We start from the raw sequence: 19,849 nt of genomic DNA on the forward strand, positions 1-19,849 counted from the left end.
CTGAAGGACTACCTCCTCCAACCACGGCGGTCCTCTGCAGAGGCCCTGTTCTGGCTGCCCCTGCCTTCTGAGGTTAGTTGGGGGGCAGGCTCAGGGAGGGCCTTCTGAGCGGCACCAGAGTTCTGGGACTCTCCCCTCAGGGAGGCTCATCCGTCCCTTTCTGTTGCCAACTTTCGCCAGCTGATAAAGGCTTCTTTTGCGTGGGGTTCTCTCAGTGATCCCTCCTGATCTGTTTTAATTGTTGTTTTTATGTCTTTATATGTGGTTTTAATTGCTTCAACAATGGTTTGTTGGTTTTAAGACATCTTTTATTATGTAAATTTTTAATCTGTGTACTGGTTTGGTGCCCGTAATGAGGTTAAAAGGGCAGGGTAAAAATTTTGTAAATAAATAATGGTTGACGGGGCACATCTGACTCATCTTATTGAGGGTGATTTGGACTGAACTCAAGTATCTAGCCAGTGGTTCTTCACTCATAGGCTTACCACCATCCATGTCTCCTTGTTCTGCTTCACTTGTACGTCTTCTTGTCTGTTCTTCCAAGTAGTTCTGGGAACCGTTTGTGGGCGTGGGGTGTTGGTCTGCAGCTTCCCTGGCCGGGGGGTGGGGGGGGCGAGCTGCAGTAACTTGACCAAACAGAGATTTGGATCCAGGTCTACCTGTTTGTTTTCCCGCCTTTGCCTCCAGTGGGAACTATAGCTTATAAAAAGTACCAATTGAAATAAAAGGCAGTGGGAAACCAACAGAAAGCGTCTAAGAGGGAAACTCAGGATCTTGCACTGTTCTGGAATCCCCTGGGCCGAATCCGTCATGGCAACAGGGCCAAGAGCCCCCTGCTTCTTCCCCAAAGGCTTGCTCTCGTGGCCATGTGCCGTTTCCATTCTGCGGCATTATCTGCAGAGCTCAGCCACAGCCTTTACACAGCTGGCCCCACCACATTCCCACCCATCCGCTGTCTTACTGTCAACGTTAAGCTATCCAGTGAGTTGGCACGGAAGACCCTTGTAGCTGTTTGAAGGCTGACCTTTCCTGCCGTGCTAAGCTTTGCCCTCCACGGTTTAATTGCCGTGGCGGCGGACGGCCGTGTCTGACTCTGCCTCCTTTTCACCGTCCAGCTGTGGTGATCCCTCCAGAGGAAGAGTGGGAAGCCATGCTGCCAGAGCTCCAGGCAACCATGAAGAGTTGTCTTTGCTCGCGGTTGCAGGGAGAAGAGGAGGAGGAGGAACTTGAGGTGGTCGACCCAGCACAGGCGTCTCACAAAATCATCCAGCTGTTGAGAAAATCCAGTTACAAGTGAGTAGATCTGGAAAGTACATGTGACTCTGGATCTCAATAGGAAGACTTTTCATGAGATAGCTGTCTTCTGTGTAGTAACTTGCACGACTTCCCAAGATACCCCACACCTCTAGTAGTAAAATATGACACGTGTGAAGGATGGCTGGATCAGGCTTCCCTGTGTTGTGTGTGTGTGTGTGTGTGTTCAATGCAGGGACGCTGTACTCCTGGTGCAAGGAGCTGCTCACCGTTTCAAGGGGGTGGAGCCATTTGTCAGCTCTTCAAGGACAGAGGGGGAGGAAGAAAACGACTTTCTCCTGAGCATATTGAAAACACTCTATACAGGTAACAATTGAATGGTGCTGCACTTAACTGTGCCACTTGGTTTGTCTCTACAGAAGCAAAAGGCCCATCTCCCAGGGCCGAAGTAGGTATGATCGTGGCAGACATGTTGGCACAATCGCAGATGAAGGGCTCTTGTAACTAGTTTGGTCCCAGCTCGGGCCTGCATCACGTGTTTCTGTGGAAACATACAGGGTGGTGTGGTTTCTTTTGCTCGCATTAGAATGCGGAGGGATCCACCATGGTGAGCTTCAGCCCCATAGTGATTTGACAGGGAGGGATGGAACTATACACATGCTCCGCTCCGCTCCCTCTTTCTCTTCAACAGGTTCCCAGCCAGAAAGGGATGTCCAAGAGCCCACCGATGAGGCAAGGCATGTTGAGGGGAAAGAGTCTGGGATGGAGGCGCCCACGTCAAGTGAACTGGCAAAGCAGGAGATGCTGGTACAGTACTTGCAGGATGCCTACAGCTTTGCAGTCAAAATCACGGAAGCCTTGAGCCTGGTCTCCAAGATGATGTATGAAAGCTCCATCTCTGGTAGGCAACATGACTCCCCTCGTCCTCCCCTTTCCAGGATTGTGCATCTTTGTCTCCAGTTCTGGTGTAATAATAGGACAGCTGAGCCCTCTGGTCTGCCTGAAAACTTCTAGTTTTCAGTGTGTAGTTAAAGTATTCAGGACTGCATTGCTTCAGAATACAGAATACTGCATTGCTTCCACAATACCAAAATAACTTCCCCATAGGGCCCAAACGAGACACTGAACAGAATCCTTCCTATTATTCCTGCATATGTACAGAGGGGCTTTTTTAAAAGTCTGGAGTACTGCAATTCCGCCCCCCTTCGGATAATCTGGAGTTCAGGAGCAGTTTGGCCATGTGACGGGCTCCTAAGCCTGTGCCTGGCAGTTGTGAACAAACCAGGAGTATGGTGAGGCAACCACTCTGTGTTTTGTGAGTGTGTGAGTGTGAGTGAGTATAGCATACCTGGTGTAGGCTGCACATCACACAGGGAAGGATTCACACTTGGATCTGCTCTGACTAGCAGGAAAGTGTTCTGTGCACCGTAGGAAACTGCAGGTGGGGATTGTGGGGAAAGAGCCAGGGCAGTGTAATGGTTAGTGAGAGCCCCCCCTCCCCCCGCGCCTGCCCTGCTGTTTTCAAGATGGGCCTTTAACCGGTGGCAGGGGGGCTTCATGGTGACACACACTGTTTACCATGGTTCTTTAATTGTACATTTGGAGAGTGATGGTTGGCTGAGAATCCCTAGGATGACTATAAAGCGAGTGTATGTAGCTAAAAAGTTCTTAAAATCACTTTAGAAATCTCGAAATGTGATGAGAAGGGAGGCAGTGTGTAATAGCGGTTAGAGCGTTCAGCTTGGACTTTGGGACACCTGGAATCAAAGCCCCTCTCCCTCCCAAAGCTCATCTGGGTGACCTTTTAGTCAATCACATAGCACCAGTCTTCTTTGCAGGGTGGTTTTGAGGATAAAAGAGGAGAGCAGAATATTGTGTACCCTGCCCTGAGTTCATTCATGAAAGGGTACAATAAAATTTTGATACAAGATCTTGAGAAGCAAGGTATTCCAGTTCAACGATACATCATGTTTAGCTTTCAAAGAAATAGCAAGAAAAGTTATAATAAAATTATACCTTTCAAACAAACCGCTTTTAGAAGATGGCATAAAAACATAGACCATAAATATCCTTTTTGTTGTTTCCTTGAGTTACAGACAGAAAATCGGGGACATTTCAAAGGCTGCACCTGGCTTTGTCGTTGGGTTTTTTAAAATTGTTCTTAAGTTCCAAGGGCAGAGGTTTGGTGCACGTGGTGTCTCCGGCAGTCCTTGACGACTGGCTGGGTGGTTGCCAGAAGGGCAGCAGGAACATGGCTTTGGTGTTGGGTTGACTGTCCTCACTCCTTTCCCTCTCTACTTTTCTACTTGCAGTGGTGCAGGAGGCCATCGAATTCTTTGTAATTGTCTCCCAGTTCAGCATCCCTCAGGCTGTCCTTGGAGTCCGCCGAATGCTCCCTCTCATATGGTCAAAGGAGCCAGGAATCAGGGAAGCCGTGCTGAATGCCTACAGGAGGCTCTACCTGAATCCTAGTGGAGGCTCAGAAAGGTATGGTTTCCCCTCCTCCACAGTCTATGCTAACCGGTGTGTTCTTCACAGGAGGCTCTGAGCATGGTTAGTGCCAAGCGTACAGTTCCTCGTGTGCTGGACCCTGCGTTCCACCCCAGCTGGCAGAGGTTGAAAATCAACATCTTCTGCCCTCTGGTCCCAGCACAGAGAGAGAATAAGTGCTGTAGGCTCTCTGGGTGCTTCTTCTCCCCCACCGCCCTGTAGAATTTTTTCCCCCTTCCAGTTGCCTCTGCGGGTGTCATTCCTGTCGCTCTTGGGGTGGGGGGGGGGGGTGACGGCCTGCAATCAAAATAGCAAGTAGTTGGATTGGAATCTTTAAATGAAAGAGCTGAGGGGGGGAACGCCTTTTTCCATATCTCCCCAGGGCTGAAGCCCACCGCCTGGTGCAGTCCCTCTCCCTCCTCATGGTGGATGCATCCTTGGCGACTGTCCAGTGCCTTGAAGAAATTGTGAGTATGGGTTTCTTCCCCCATAAGTCTGTTATATGTGCATTTCGTATTGCTCACCTTGGTGGTGTCCCTTGCAAGAGGTCGCCAATCGGGACATTCCAGAGCATGCACATTCCCAGCTAGATAACCTTATTATTTCAGTCTCGCTGTATTTTTCTGTCACCTCATAAAAACAAATTGAGTTTCATATTCTAGAATCCTTGCAGTTTTGGAGGCAGCTGTTCACCCTTTGGATCTGGAATAAGTGTCTGCTAAAAGCCACGGGACGCTCTTCTCTTGGATCTCTCACCAACTCACTCATCCGGGCCTTAAGCTGGCTTGTGGCTGTGTTTCTAGCCAGTTCCATTAAAGAGTTAATGGTTTATACAGTTTATGAAGTTGAACAGTGGCCCTCCAGCCTAGAAAACAGAACATCCTGGAGTTTCAAAAGTAGCCTGGTTGCCCACAATTGTGACGTGCATTAGACAGATCAGCAAGTTAGAATCAAAATGGCAAATAGGCCTTGTTTTGATTGGCTAACTATCTTAAAAGCATGTGAGCACTCTTTCCTTTTGTGGGGCACTTGCATTCTTTCCTTGACGCACCTGCATTTATTTCATAGATCTCAGAATTTGTGCAGAAAGAAGAAGTAAAATCAGCTGTGGTCCAGCTGTTGTGGGAACGGTTTACAGAAAAATCCCAGTGCTCGGCCTTGGAGCGCCATGCAGCTGTCTTGCTCCTGGGGATGATGGCACGGTAAGTTGTTGGCTTCGGGCCCCTTTGTGTTGACAGCAAGCCGAAGGACCTTTGCCACCGCTGTGGCAGTCACAGCATGCATGGAAGAACTCGAAAGAAGAGCCTTGGCTTCCCCATTTCATAGGGAAACTTAAGAGAAATGTTTTATCCTCTGCCTTTTATTCTTGAAACTACATTTGTCTTTGGGCTTGTTACATTGCTGTTTATGACCTGGACAGATAGTGGGAGAAAGCTGTGGGGGTGGGGGGTAATATTATTTAACTTTGATGGTAGTCCTCTGTTCTTGCTGACACTCAAGGCAGGTTATACAGTAATAGCTGCGAAGCCTTGGCAGTGGGACACAGGAGGGGGAGCAGTATGGTTTAGGCTCCTTTCTCATAATTTTGCTGAAATGGTGAATTGGCTATGCCAGTGCTTCTGCCTGTGTGTGTTGGGTGCAGTTTTCACCAGTTTCCCTCCCTTGCTGCCAATCCCCATTTTGCCTCCTGTGCTGTTCCTGAACAGGACTTTAGGAGGCCGGGGGGGGGGGAGGGTCTTGTGTGGCCGCCTTCAGTGTGCTGGCATTGCTTTGGAGTTCAGCCCATTAAGTCAAGCAACCAAAGTCCTTTTTTTAAAAACCCTGACCCAGATGACAATAGGGAGCTGTTACTGCTCTTGGGGAATCCTGACTATTGTGTATCTTGAGTGTGTTGTGCTCCATCTCAGCTAATGAGCCCCCAAAGACTTTGCATTTTGTTTAGCTTGCAGCCAGTCCCCCCATCCTGATTTAGATTTGACTTTGTCTCCGAATATGTTTGCGTGTAAAGTTCTGTCAAGTCTCAACAGACTTACAGTGAACTGGTAGGGTTTTCAAGGCAAAAGGTGAACAGAGATGGTTTCTTTGCCTGCCTTCCTGTAGCGGCCCTCGTCTTCCTTGGTGGTCTGCCATCCCTGCTTAGCTACTGCGATCTGACAAGATCAGGGCTGCCTCCAAAGATCTGCGGCTAAGTGCACAACTGGAGCTTGGTGTGGCTTGGAGAGCAGGAGTTGCCAGCCCCCACAGCTTCTGGCTTGGAGAGCAGGAGTCGGCCCCCCATCGTCAGCAGAGGGTTCTTGAAGTTTTCCAGGATCCTGTGACCTGTTTCTGCCTTTGCTAGGGGGAAGCCAGAGATTGTTGGGAGCAATCTGGACGTCCTGGTATCAGTGGGGCTAGATGAGAGGGTGCACGGAAACTATCGCCTTGCCCAGGAAGTATGTAATGTCATCTCTAAAATTGCCGGCGGTCAGAAGGTCAGAACATGTTTTGTGTTGAGAGAATCCTTCTTTTCGTCTTCCCTGTCAAGTCAGGCGTAACCAATTTCATTTTCAAAATAAGCATTTTCCTAACAGTGCCTGATTGTAGCAACGTTAGCACCGATTACAATAATGTTTAGAGACTGAGTAGTTCTCAGTGCTGCCAGTGTAATGCATGCATTTTTAATCCATCTCTTCTTATACTAATTCTGGTATTTCTTAAGTAGTTTCTCCATAGTTTACTCTGTGCCTGAAGCTGCCCGATGAACCAAACTGTCACGGGGTGCTTCCAGGCCCCAGCTCACACTGTCGACTGCTGATCTAAGTTAGTCAAATGCAAAGGCTCTTCTGCACCTTTAATAATGTTGCAGCTCAGACTGACGGGACATGCTCAGTTTCAGTACTAAGGGGACGTCGGCTGCGATTGATTGTCAGGCAGTATCCTGGACCATTTCTCTTGCCGTACACGTTTGGGGATTGCTGCGTTTGGCCTTGCCTGCCATACAAGAGCATTATAAAGATAAATTAAGGGACAGCTATATATTTCTAGTACTCTTACTGCTATGTAAAGTTATTGAAAAGGAGGCAGGGAAAGACGTTGCTGTACAAAAACAAGCCCCTTCTCTTCTCTTTCCAGCCTGCCCTTGGGAAAAGTGGGGCTCCCTTCCGGCTCCCACAGTCCCACCTGCTCTTTGAGCGCCTGAGCAAGGCTATAAACATGGGTGAGTTACTGAAACTGCAGGATGCAGGTGGGCCTGTGTACAATCCCGTTGCCTGACATACAAAATCTGTCCTTCTTTTCAGGCTTCACGGGATCCAGTGTGCACTGGATCTCCTTTGTGGAAACAGCCGTTGCTCTCATCTACCAGTTGGCAGAAGGTCCTGAGGAAATATGTGCTCAGATCTTGCAGCATTGCAGCCAGCAGGCCCTGGATAAGCTGGGCGAACTTGAAGGGACTGAGGCGGGTGAGTTGGGGTGGGGGAATATTTTGGTACTTGTGGCAGAAGAAGGGGGGCATGCCAGCTTGGGAAAGGAATGACGCACCTGCTGATAGAAATTCAGGCTGTGGCACCGCTAGAGCGCCACCTTTCCAGGCAGCCTGGCTGATGGGCAGAGCCCGAGGCTGAATGAACTGCTTTTGTTTTTTTCCCTCAGAGCCAGGAATGGCAGGTGGCTGCAGCTCCATCAGTGCTCTGATGCTGACCCACCTGGTCTCCCTCGCGGGAGATGTGGCCTTGCAGCAGCTGGTGCACCTGGAGCTGTCAGTGAGCAAAGAGCTGCGCAGGCGCCGGATCCTTCGTGAAGAGCAGGAGGCAAAGGGACGTCGTGATGGCAGTGCAAAGCAGCAGAAGTCCCAGGTAAGCACGGGAGGTACAGGCTTTTGCTGTCCATTCAGCCCGGTGGCCAGGTACCATAGCTGAGGAGCCTGCCAGGTAGGGACTGTGCGGTAACTCCATCCTCTGCTCGTGCAGTTCCTTGGCTCAGGAGTTCTCGTGGCATTCTCCGTTAAAATGCTGAGCTCTGCTGCTGCCAGGGCTCCTGCTTGCTTGGGAACACTTCCTTATCGCTATCCCATCCACTGCTCCTTCTTCTCCCTGGGAGAGGGGAGGGAAAGAGGGCTGGTGCTGGGAAGAACGGGGGGTCTTATTGCAATTAGGCAGTAAATTCAATGTTTGCACGCATGCCAGACACCTGGACAGCTGGGTTTCATTTTAATTGCTGTTTCTGACATTCTGTTAATTCATGCTGCTAATAATGCTTGCTTGCACCAAGAATCGGTTCCTAGACATCTTGTGCAGCAAGTAATAAATCATCGTAGTAACAACATTCGATTTATGTACCGCTCTTCAGGACGAACTTCATGCCCCCTCAGAAGCAGTTTACAAAGTATGCCATTATTATCCCCACACCAAGACACCCTGTGAGGTGGGTGGGGCTGAGAGAGCTCTGAGAGAGCTGTGACTGACCCAAAGTCACCCAGCTGGCTTCAAGTGGAGGAGGGGGGGAATCAAACCCGGTTCTCCAGATTAGAGTCCTGCCGCTCTTAACCACCACACCAAAATGGCATAGGAAAGCCCAGGGATCTCCCTAGAAATATTCTGTTGCACTTGAATTTCACCAAATCTCAAAGTACTTCCACTTGCCCATTACATAGGGGGTGCCGGTGTTGAGAGATCTAGATTTAAATCTCCAGCCACAAACCTTATGATGTGACCTTAAACCAGTCCTCTCTGTTTAACCTACCTCACAAGGTTGTTGTGAGGATAAGACGTGAATGAATTTTGCTGCAATATGTTGAGTTGTATTTTGCTAGCATTAACTATCCAAGGATTTGTGTCTGGAGAACAGTCAAGCAAGGCTCAGGTCCAGGAGCACCTTAAAGACCAACTAGACTTCCGGGGGCAGGAGCTTCTGAGAGTTGGAGCTCTCTGGGCTCTCCAGCGCTCTACGCCCTGGAAACTAAGCGCTCTCTCGGGTGCTCTGGGCCCCAGGTCTTGCTCTTCTACTGCAAACTACAACACGGCTTCCCACCTGCAACTTTGAAAAAGTTGGTGTTGGAATATCTTCACTTCAAAACAACATAAAATCTGAGTGTAAACTTTTACTTCCCAGCTTGACCCTCCATGCTGTGAGTTACAAAACTGGTGCCCCCCATTCCACCAGTGGACTGGTGGGATTCGGGCATATTGCCAGCAGTGGAGTGTTAGATATTACTAGCAAAAAATAAATTTAGCTGCCTCTCCAGTAAACTACTCAGGCCCCTTTCGGCAGCACAAAATAAACCGAACTCGACTTAATCTGGTGAATAAAATGGAGGCAAAGGAAAGGACGAAAGCAGCTTTGGGTCCCCATTAAGGAGAAAAACTTGGTATAAATGAAGTAAATAAATCTGACAATAAAATTATTGTTGCTAAAAACATAAATACAATAAAGATCAGTAGCAATTCTCCAGCAAAACCAGCAGACAGTAGGAAAGACATGCATAGCGGCATGTAACTAAAACATAAACTCAGTATAACGCTGCGTTGAATAATCTATAACAAAGTCAATCCGATAAAACTACAGGTCAAAACACTGGGGCAGATAAAATCCATAAATAAAAACCCATGCAGTAGATAAGATAAAGCCTCAGTCCAAAGCCTCGGCCAACAAGCTTGTCTTCGCTTGGCACTGAAAAGACAATAAGCAAGGTGCTGGTTTCTCAGAGAACTGCAGCCCACAATCAGGACACCAGCCCTGAAAAGAGCCCCCCCGTCTCTGGTTGCTGCCACCCTTGCCTCTTGTGTAGAGGCATACAGAGTGGGGTTTGAGAAACCGCTCCTAACTAGCAGTCAAGATGCTACAAGAGTGGTTGGTCCTCAGCCTCCTACAGCTTCAGAAGGGAGAAGCAGCTCCTTGCGTTGCACCAAGAAGTCGATCTGCTACCGGTGAGGTTCTTTTGATGCGGGAGTGATGATTTCTCTCAAACTTATCATAACAACAATAACCAAGTTTATTAGCCAGAGGCCATCACATTCTCGAAATCAATTCAGAATTACATGATTGCACATCAACGAGACACGCCATTTTAAAATAAAATATTTAAAAGGTACATATTTCAACAAATTACCACCTTTAGAAATTTACTTAATAAACCAATCTTTAAATAAAATAAAATTGATCAGTCTTACAAGCATAATTATTTGGCAACATTATAAACTTAAAATATCCAGGCAGTCATTAAAATTGTAGCTTACTATAATTTACATAATATAAATACCTAAAATTCAAATTACCTTATATTATCAGATTATAACAATACTTATCTAGGATTCTGCACACTAAGCCAGGATTTCCTCCTATTAATGACCATCCAGCCATATTTTGCCACTTGGAGCGTCATTTCCCTATGCCTGTCTGCTAACATGATTGTAATATAATTTTTTCTCTTTCCGCGGAAGACTATCAATTATAGGTTTAATGTGTATTTCCCTAATATGATCATATATTTTACACGCAAATAAAACATGTAATAGGGACTCGACACTCCCATCTCCACAAGGGCACAAACATTTTTCATAAGGTGTCTTCTTATATTTGCCTTCCAGGACAGCAGAGGGTAAGACATCATATCTTAATAGGGTAAAAGCTCTTCTATAATCAGGATTCTCCAAGCTATTTATATAGGGCACTGGTGCAACCCTGTTCATAATACTTCTTTCCGATAAATAGTTCTCAGCTCTGGTCAGGTCATGTTGCCTTTCCACATCTAGGATTCTCTGTTTAATCAGGACCCTCGCCTGTGCCATATTCATAGACAATAGATATTGTTGGGAGAAACCGTAATGACCTAATTTGCTCCTCAACAGTCTCAACCAGGGAGGAACAAAGGAACAACTTATCCTTAACAGCCAGTTTGGTGTAGTGTTTAAGAGCGTGGGACTCTAACCTGGAGAGCCGAGTTTGATATCCCACTCTTCCACTTGAAGCCAGCTGGGTGACCTTGGGCTAGTCATGGCTCTCTGGAGCTCTCTCAGCCCCACCCACCTCACAGGGTGTTTTGTTGTCGGGATAATAACATACTTTGTAAACCGCTCGGCGTGGGTGTTAAGTTATCCTGAAGGGCGATATATAAATCTGTTGTTGTAGTTAAGTCGGTCCACAGCATTTTGTACCACTAGAAGCTTCCAGACAGCGTTCTAAGGCAGTCCCACATAAGTAAGATCAAGATGGGCAGCCATGTTAGTCTGTCTGTGGCAATAGAAAAGAGCAAGAGTCCAGTGGCACATCTAAGACTAACAACATTTGTGGCAGGGTATGAGCTTTTGTGAGTCGCAGCTCACTTCTCCAGATTCAGCTAGAATGTGAATCCATCTGTTCTTATATCTGGGAGAGTGGAGTGATTACAGAAGCTATTATCATTTGGCTTATGCAATCACTCCGCTTTCCAAGATATAAGGAGAGATGGACTCATATTCTCGCTGTATCTGAAGAAGCGAGCTGTGGCTCACAAAAGGTCATATCCTGCCACAAATTCCGTTATAGGTGCTACTGGACTCTTGTTCTTTTCTACTGTCACCTAAGTAAGTTACACTCAAGTGACCTGGATGTCATCAGAGAGTTGATTGCTATAGCCAAATCTCGCTTTTCAAACAATAACTACAGCAGCTTTACCTACCAAAGTAGGGAAAACCACTTTGTGCTCTGGAGGAAATCTTGAACTTTGCAACTTTAAGCCTGGATTGACTAGCATACATACAAACCTGAGTCTCTCCACCACTCTAATTTAATTCTGGCCTTGTCTGTCCATAAGGAGAGAGTCAAATTCTGAAACGGGCTTCTACCACTTAGTAAATAAAATGCTCTTCAGAGAGAGTTCAGCCTAGACCTTCACGTGCTGTGCTAGTTTTCCCTTTACTGTAGTGGAGCTTGCAGAATTAAAGTAATTCTTCACCCGTCTGTCTCAAGCAGCACATCTGCATATCTAGGTTGGGCCACAGCCCTGTCTCACAACTGGCCTCATCTTCTTGCTTCCTTCTCTTTGCGCAGAGTGCCAGGAATGAGAGCGGCATGGAAATGGAGCTTGGCTTGGTTGGAGCATCAGCTGAAGACACAGAAGTAGAGCTCATCCGCAGTATTTGCGAGGCAGAGTTGTTGGAGGGTGAATATGGATCTTTCCGTCCAGCCCATAGCACCCTTGCTGCTAAATTCCCTCTGTTGTCATAATTAGCAGTGGGTCATACTGACTATGAGTCTTACCTGGTGAGTGCTTGGAGTTCTGGTTGGGGTGCCCAGGAATTAGTTTAAACTCTGTTTAGAGATCTCAGTCGTTCATTTAAACTTCCTGTATACTTTTAAATGATTCCTGGGCACCCCAACCAGAACTCCAAGCACTCACCTGGTAAGGGCCCTACGACTGAGCAACTAGCTGGGAAATCCCTGCCTCAGATCTCCTACCATGAACTCACTCAGAGTCAAGCTACAAGTGACTTTTTTCACGCGTAGAACACTTGATCATTTTCGCAAGTTTTCCTGGGAACTGAAGTCCGAATGTCCTTCCCCTCTCTGTTAGAATCGCTGCCTGAAGAGCCAGAGAAAGCCGGCGGCGGCAGCAGCTTTTGCAAATCGTTCCTCCAGTCACAAGCCTTCTCTCAATGATCTTTGGGGGCGGGCAGCTGCAGCTTTCTCCCTGGGCATCTTGCTCCTGGGGAGCTGCTCTGGATTTGCAAAAGCTGCTGCTGCTGCCAGCTTTCTCTGGTTCTTCAGTCAGCGATTCTAACAGAGAGGGGAAGGACACGGGGACTTCAGTTCCCAGGAAAACTTGCGGAAACAATCAAGTGTTCTATGTGTGAAAAAAGTCACTTGTACCTTGGCTCTCAGTGGCTCCACCTCTGTCAGTCTTCTGTCCTCCTAAATCTAGGCCATGTTGCAGGTGAGAGGAGGGGTTCCCAATGGTTTCTTGTGGGTAGTTCTTAAGAAAAGTTAAGAGGTTTCACTGTTCCTTGCAGACTGCCATTTTTTTTTAATAGGTTTGTGTTACAGAAATACTTCGTATCTATCTTACCTTTTCTCCAAGGGGTTCCAGTTAGTATACATGGTTCTGCCTTTCTTATTTCCTTCCAATAACAGCCCTGTGAGGTTGGTGACTTGGGGGGTGGGGGTGGCCCTAGATCAACCAGTGAGCTTCGTGGTAATACAGGAATTTGATCCCAGGTCCTGCAGCTTCTAGTCCAACACTCAGATCATGCGGCGTTTGCAGCCCATTGATCGCTCAAGAGAAACCCAGTTCTAAGGCAGATCAGCTGTGGCTGATCTTTATGCATGTGTCTGAACATGGCACTGCATCTGGGTTTTATGTCAATAAAACTCATTACTTCTTTATGGATCACAATTTTTGGTGTCTTGATTATTCATGGGTGATAGCTGTGGGGAAACATAATTTGAACACAGAGTACCTTTACGAAATTTTTCCTTAACCCAGAGCTTGAACAGATCTCCCCCCTTCTGATTGTGCAGGCAAACAGCTCCTCTCTGCCTTTGTTCCCCTGGTGCTCAAGATATGCAACAATCCAGGCCAGTACAGTGATCCGGCCCTCTCAGCCGCGGCCGCATTGGCCCTGGGGAAGTTCTGTATGATCAGGTATCGGTCTCTCACCTCGAGTAGTTTTCCTTATCCTCCTTCCCTCGGGCACCTGGAGCACCTCGTGTGGCCTGCAGCCCCTGCCGGGCAGGCTCCCCCTGGGACTAAGCTCTGCAGCGGTGAGCCAGAAGTAAGCCTTGCCTTCAATTCCCACACAGTGCAGAGTTTTGTGACAGTCACTTGCGGCTCTTCTTCACAATGATGGAAAAATCCACCCTCTCCAGTGTGCGAGCCAACCTCATGATCGCTGCAGGAGACCTGGCCATTCGTTTCCCAAACCAAGTGGAGCCTTGGACTCCCCACCTTTATGCCAGGTAAGGTGGGAGGTGGCGCAGAGTCTGCCCTTCCTCCAAGGAGCTGCTGGTGACGTGCACAGTGCTCCGCCCTCCCACGGGGCACGCTGGGCTGGGCCTTGCCTGGAAGGGACCTGCCTGAGTGCTCTGGCTGCTTGCTGCCTCCCTCCATCTTTCTCGGCCGCTCAGGCTGCGGGACCCTTGCCAGCACGTGAAGCAGACGGCTGCGTTGGTGATGACTCACCTGATCCTGAAAGACATGGTGAAAGTGAAGGGCCAGGTTAGCGAGATGGCGGCTCTTCTCATTGTTCCCGAGGAGGAGATCGTGGCGCTGGCTCGGAACTTCTTCACTGAGCTCTCCAGCAAGGTGAGGCGGTGTGGTGGTGGCGGCAGCATGCAGTGCCAAACTCGTGGCCTTCTCTCAGTGCCTTGAATCGCTTTGCTTCTTTGCTGCTCTCCCTTCAGAATGCCGGGAAGCAGGTCACCTGGTGGCTGTTTAAAAGCTCCAATTCCCTGTTTTCAGACAGCCGAGTTAACTTTCTGCCCCAAGGACAGGCTTGTGTCTCTTGGTGTGTCGGTCACACCTGTCTAGATTAGCCAGTGTGCTAAAAGAGCTCCTTCCGGACGCCCTCGTGGGCCCAGGTGATGCATTTTTGGCTTCTAAATTCAAGGTGACCCCCAAAGACAGTGATGGAGAATCTCAAGTCCTTTAAACAGGAGAGGCTATTTAAAGACCAACACGCAAACTATGCTGGGGTCTGCCTATGTAACTTTGTGTATAGATTATGTCTTTCCGTTCTAAATGACTGTTGCAGGTGATAATACCAGGTGAATTTACATTTATGGCAGGGTCTAAAGTCAGCACAATCAACTATATTCTGGTTTGTAGAGCCCTATTTCCTATGGTTGCATCTGGAGGGGGGTCATTTTCCGCTATTCTTACATATGCAGTTGAATTCTGGAAACCTCCATCCGGAATCCAGATACTCTACTGCAGTTGTACCCCTAGAAAGTTATGGCTGCCGGAAACTGTTGGGTCCTCGCTATCTGTTAGGAAGCCTTATGATTTTTGGGGTCGACACTTTGTTTTGCTGATGGCCAATAGTGTTATTTCCAAGTTTCATTGGGTCAGTTCCTACTCGTGCGGGTGGTTAATGAGGGCAGGCAGGCAGCCTCTCTGCTGAGAAGATGGGATGGATTCGTGGGCTCATGTTTGTCCTCAGCCGTCTTATTCTCTTGGAACGGAGGGAAATTCTCAGCGGGAAGTAACACAGGTCCCTGGTTCTGGACGAAACTTGCGCTTGGGTGAGCAGGCTGAGGCCCGCACTTCAAGATGTTCTGCCATGGGGTAAAGGAGAGAGATCCCTAAGCGTGGCATTGAGGGAGGGGGCTGTGCCTCTTGGGGCCCTTCTCCCGAGCCTCCAGAGTGTGTGATGTGGAGGGGTTTCTTGGCTCTGCCGCTTGAGCCCAGGCAGGGGTCCCCCGCTCCGGTTCCTCACTCTGCCGTGGAGGCTTGCAGGGCAGGGTGCCTCTGGGCCACTCCCACACTCTCGATCTGACGTGACGTCACATGGTGGTGGTGAGGATAAAACGGAGGAGAGGAGAATGAGGCGAGCTGCTCGCGGTGCGCAGGGGGGAGGAACGCAGGGCGGAAAGGGATGTGAACAACATTTCAAACTCTTCCTAGATTTTGATCTGCCTGAGGGGTTCTCGCGGGCCAGATTTTCTAAGCCCGCTGCTCCCTGACTGCTGTTCTTAGTGCTGAGAAATTCCTGTCCGCAGGCCTCCCCACCCCCCACCCCCAGGTCACTGCAGTAATGCCTCTGCTAGGCTGGGGCGCTGCTCTTTAGCCGAGACTCCTCCGTCTTTCTTGCTCTCGGCCATCCCTGAGGCTGGACGGCTCCGCCACATCCCCAGGAATGGCAACTTGGCCGAAAAATTCCCCAAGCTCTGCTTTTTCCCCAGGATAACGCCGTGTACAACTTGCTTCCAGATATCATCAGCCGTCTCTCGGATCCCGACTCGGGCATAGAGGAGCAGCCATTCCGCACCATCATGAGGTAGCTGCGGTTGTCTCGGGGCATGGAGTTTCTCGCTTACCCTGCTGGGCCAAACACTAGACGTGCCGCCGCGTGTTGGGACTGATTCAGGAGAGACGCGGGTTCAACGGCTGCTTGATGTGAGGAGTGTCAGAACAGCACAACAGGCAGAAGTTCCAAATTACTTAGGCTTGGAGCAGGGCTGAAAACAGAATGGCCGTTCTCCCCCTGCCCCATTCCTCTGCGTGGGCAAGGGGAGAGGGTGTGCCAGGAGGTTCTTGTTTTATCTCCTAGACTGTAAGGAGCTGGCTGGTTTCTGGCTAGTGAGCTGTGCCCAAAACTGTGGACCCTACCTCGGTAGAGTAAAAAAAAACGTCAACGTGTACGTGGTGCCCTTGTGAAAAATCACGCTCTGAAGATCAGCACTAACTCCTGTTACGATGTGTAAGATTCCGTCGCAAAGGCTAGGAGCACTGAACAACGGAGGCAATTCACGTGCAAGTCTGTCTTTCTCTGTCTCCCCTGCACAGGCAGCTTTTCTCCTTTATCACAAAAGACAAGCAGACGGAGAGTTTGGTGGAAAAGCTTTGTCAGCGGTTCCGGACTGCCCAGTGAGTTGCACAATAAGGAACAGCTGGGGAAAGTGTGTGCGTGGTCCCGTTGGGTCCTGGAACAAGAAGAGGTGATGTTAGGGTTAGGAACGTGGGAATTGAGAGGTCACCTGGGGAAAGGTGTGCCTGCTTTTGACAGAAGCAGACGGAAGGGATGTGCCCAGCCGCTGGAAGTAAGACAGTGAGTCACAAACACCGGAAGCAAGTTCTGTTGCTGTCTCTGGATGGATGCAGATGGCAAAGGGGGAGCTAAGAGCATGTGTGCTGCTGCTGATGCTTTGGGCGGGACAGGCTGGGGCCCGTTCAGAGGCCGATGGATCCGTGGTTCCTTGGAGCCTCTGGCCACACCCACTGGGCAGCATGTAAGCGTCAGGAGGCAGGCGCTCCCTCCCATAGAGAGCAAATGCTGTCAAAAGTGCCGGCCGTTCTCTGGGCTGCCACCAAATGCCCAAATGTTGGGTGCCTCTGGAATTATTAAAGAGCCATTCTCCCCAACACACCTCCTTTTTTTGGTATGTTGTTAAACAGAATCAGCAGCTCGAGGGCAGAGTCTTCCTCAAAGGAGACGTTTGCAGTAGTCTAAAATCAGTGTCACATGTTCAGGATTGGATTGGCCATGAACACCTCCAGGAAAAGTCCCAGTGAGCCGACGAGCAGGGCTGCCTGGCCCAAAGGGAATAACTGCGTATACACTGCTCTTCTAGACAGATTAGTGCCCCACTCAGGGTGGTGAACAAAGTCAGCATTATTATTACCCTCCCGGCTGGTGCTAAGAAGAGTGGCTTATTCAAGGCCACCTGCTGGGCTTGTGGCAATAGTGGGATTTGAACCAGCAGAGTACCGATTCACAGCCAACCACTTAACCAATATGCAACAGCAGTTCTTTGCAGACACGTTCCACTGCTGCCACAAGCCAGCAGCCTTGCCTAGTGGGTGGTGGGCCTGGCCTAGGCTCTCTTCCTCTCTCCTTTGGGGGGTGGGTGGGGCCAAGGCAGACTGAGCGGGCCCTTTGCAGGGGCGTTTTTTTTCTCTTGGTGGTCCACCCTTGCACATGCTGCCCAGATCACATCCCACTTTGCTCATCTGTTTTGAAATGGCTTTGGTGTCTCTCGTTTTCCTATAGGTCTGGGATTAGCTGTCCTATAAGTGCCCCTCCAGTGCTCCTTTTAGAAACCAAGCCTCTTGCACGTGTTAATGGCGCACCTTGTCTGTACAGCTAAAATAGCAGTGCCTGGTCTCTGAGCTTGGGAGGCATTTACTGCTGCTGAGGGAGGTCTGCTTCCCCTCCTGTCTTGCAGAACGGAGCGACAGCACCACGATCTGGCTTTCTGTCTTACCTTGCTTCCGCTCACAGACCGAGGTCTCCGTAAGATGCAAGACAACTTTGGTTGCTTTGGTGACAAGCTGCAGGATGAGGCCGTCTACAGCTGCTTCCAGGCTGTTTTGGGCCGTTTCCGACGGATGTGCACAAAGCCTGAGATGAAGGTGAAGACCCCCACCCCCACCCCATGTTCCTGGCCAATGGGCAGTTCCAGTTTTCTCTGCGAACAAAGACAAATGGGGAGAGGGGGGTGTTGCAGCTGGAGCCAATGGTCTTGTTAGATAAGTATTTGTATCTGCTTGTCATTCATCAGACTCTTGTTGAGGAATTTGAGCAGAAGCTTCAGGTGTGCCATAACAAGGGTCTGGAATCTCCCCCCGAAACTCCAGTGGGGTCCAAGTACCCAGAAAGCAGCAGTAGGCCTGCGCACCGGACAGCAAAGAGAACAGCCACACGTACGTTTCCCAATTCCACACGAAATGCTTCACGTGTTTGTAGCACAAAATGCAGGTGGATCCATTCCAAATTCACATAACCTTGCATTGATTGGTGAGGGATTCTTTTCAAGATTTTGGAGCGTTTCCTGAGTGGCTAGAGGCGGGAGGAATGAATCCCAGGCAGCACTGTTACGCGACAGGTGTAGAGACAGGTATGGGCAGGAGCCCCAAGGAATTAAGCAGAGGACGTGGATGCCGAAGGCGTGTCCTGAGACACTCGCTCCCTGCTCCGTAGGCCTGTGGTAGGAAAAATATTCTCTTGCCTAGTTTTCCTTTGAAGCTGTGAGAACTTTTAAAAATGAAAGTTGGAAAATCTCAGAACTCTGAAGCTTCCCTGGATGCTGCAGTGGAGCGGGGGGGTCACGGGGGTCTCTGCGTACGGTGCCGTGCTCCTTGACAGCTGCCCCTCCCGCCGTGCCTTTGGGGGTTGTGCTTCTCTGTCATGCTTGACTACGCTGGGAAAAATAGGACGCTGCTTGTGGATTTTGAAGAAGTCCAGAAATGGATGGAACTTGCGTCTTTGTGTGAGCTGAAAAGTACCAAGTAATTTATTAATTGGGCCGGTTACACATTCTCAGCCTAGCCTACCTTGCATGATGGTTGTGAGGGTACAAAGGAGGAGGGGAGAACGAGATTACAAGCTACATCAGGTGTCCATTGGGGACCAAAGTAGGTTATCAAGACCTGCTTGTGAGAGTCCTGTTTGTTCCTCCCCGTCCTTCCAGGCTCCCGTTGCCAGCAGCCATTGCGGACAGCCAACCGAGAGACAAGCGCTTCTTTCATCACGCCCGAGCCCCGTCTTTCCAGACCCCTCAGAAAGGCTACCAGGCAGAAGGTGTCTGTTGTCTTCTCTAGTGATGAGGAGAACAGCCCAGAGGAAGGTGGGGATTCTGTTCTGCATGAGCTTTCGCTTGCTTTAGAAAGAGGGGAAGGAAGCAGCAGGAGGAGGTTTTAGTCCACTGCAGCTGCTGCTCTTTGCTCTCTGCCGAAATATGATTTGTGCCTTGGCTCTCCCCCCCAGTACTGTCTTTCCACAGCGTCCCTGATGCAGCTTTTCTTTTTCAGCAGAACTGATGGAGGAGAAAACACCGAGCAAAACCACGCCTATTTCCCGTGCCTCCACCCGCCGTGCCCAGTGATGGCACCCCCTCCTCTTTTTACCCTCTTGATTTAGTAATATGGAATAAAGACTTCCGGGTTTCTAAAGTCTCCGCTCCTTCCGTTTCTGTTAAAGTAGCCAGGAGTGGGTTTGCTTGGGCAGTGCTACGGAGCACCCTGGAGATCCGTCAGCCCATCTGATGGGGGGCTTTAGGGGGACACGGTGCTACTTGTGTTGCTGTTGATTTGTAAGGAGCGAGAAGGGCCAGTAAGTGTCACCCTGGGGGACGGTGACATATTTGGGTAAATCCTGAGTCTTTTGTTACCAGAACTGCTTTTTATAAGGGGGAAATTAGCTTAGCAGTCTGTAACTAAAATTAGCGCGGATCTAACTAATGTTTACGGAGGTCCCGATTCCAGACACTAGTGACAAAGAGGCAGACTACAAATAGGTTCAACAAACATGTGTATTTACTGATAGTGTGGCGTAAGCCTGAACTTGCACATACACACAAGAAAGCATACAAGGACTAAGAAATACAGAGTAAGAAATATAGAGACGTTTGCATTAGCAGGTTCCCAACGATGATAAGGGAAATACTCACTATCCTGAAGCGGAGCAGAGACACAACAGCGAGGTGGTCCAATGCC

General features: G+C 49.2%; 1 protein-coding gene across 1 annotated transcript in view; it reads left to right on the plus strand.

Annotated features, from left to right (window-relative positions):
- NCAPD2 (non-SMC condensin I complex subunit D2) overlaps positions 1 to 19,291 on the plus strand; it is a 35,454-nt gene extending 16,163 nt beyond the window's left edge. The window contains exons 12-31 of the mRNA XM_055002914.1: positions 1,116 to 1,293; positions 1,490 to 1,620; positions 1,946 to 2,155; positions 3,567 to 3,741; positions 4,127 to 4,211; positions 4,813 to 4,946; positions 6,083 to 6,215; positions 6,856 to 6,940; positions 7,023 to 7,184; positions 7,375 to 7,577; positions 11,749 to 11,860; positions 13,216 to 13,339; positions 13,498 to 13,653; positions 13,822 to 13,999; positions 15,598 to 15,692; positions 16,202 to 16,282; positions 17,581 to 17,767; positions 17,917 to 18,058; positions 18,826 to 18,981; positions 19,166 to 19,291. Of these exons, the coding sequence (XP_054858889.1) occupies positions 1,116 to 1,293; positions 1,490 to 1,620; positions 1,946 to 2,155; positions 3,567 to 3,741; positions 4,127 to 4,211; positions 4,813 to 4,946; positions 6,083 to 6,215; positions 6,856 to 6,940; positions 7,023 to 7,184; positions 7,375 to 7,577; positions 11,749 to 11,860; positions 13,216 to 13,339; positions 13,498 to 13,653; positions 13,822 to 13,999; positions 15,598 to 15,692; positions 16,202 to 16,282; positions 17,581 to 17,767; positions 17,917 to 18,058; positions 18,826 to 18,981; positions 19,166 to 19,239 (2,801 nt within the window). The 3' untranslated portion in view covers positions 19,240 to 19,291. The remainder of the gene's footprint in view (positions 1 to 1,115; positions 1,294 to 1,489; positions 1,621 to 1,945; positions 2,156 to 3,566; positions 3,742 to 4,126; positions 4,212 to 4,812; positions 4,947 to 6,082; positions 6,216 to 6,855; positions 6,941 to 7,022; positions 7,185 to 7,374; positions 7,578 to 11,748; positions 11,861 to 13,215; positions 13,340 to 13,497; positions 13,654 to 13,821; positions 14,000 to 15,597; positions 15,693 to 16,201; positions 16,283 to 17,580; positions 17,768 to 17,916; positions 18,059 to 18,825; positions 18,982 to 19,165) is intronic.
- The last annotated feature ends 558 nt before the right edge of the window (positions 19,292 to 19,849 follow it).

Source organism: Eublepharis macularius, chromosome 18 (genome assembly GCF_028583425.1).
Source record: "Eublepharis macularius isolate TG4126 chromosome 18, MPM_Emac_v1.0, whole genome shotgun sequence".
NCBI lineage: Eukaryota > Metazoa > Chordata > Lepidosauria > Squamata > Eublepharidae > Eublepharis > Eublepharis macularius.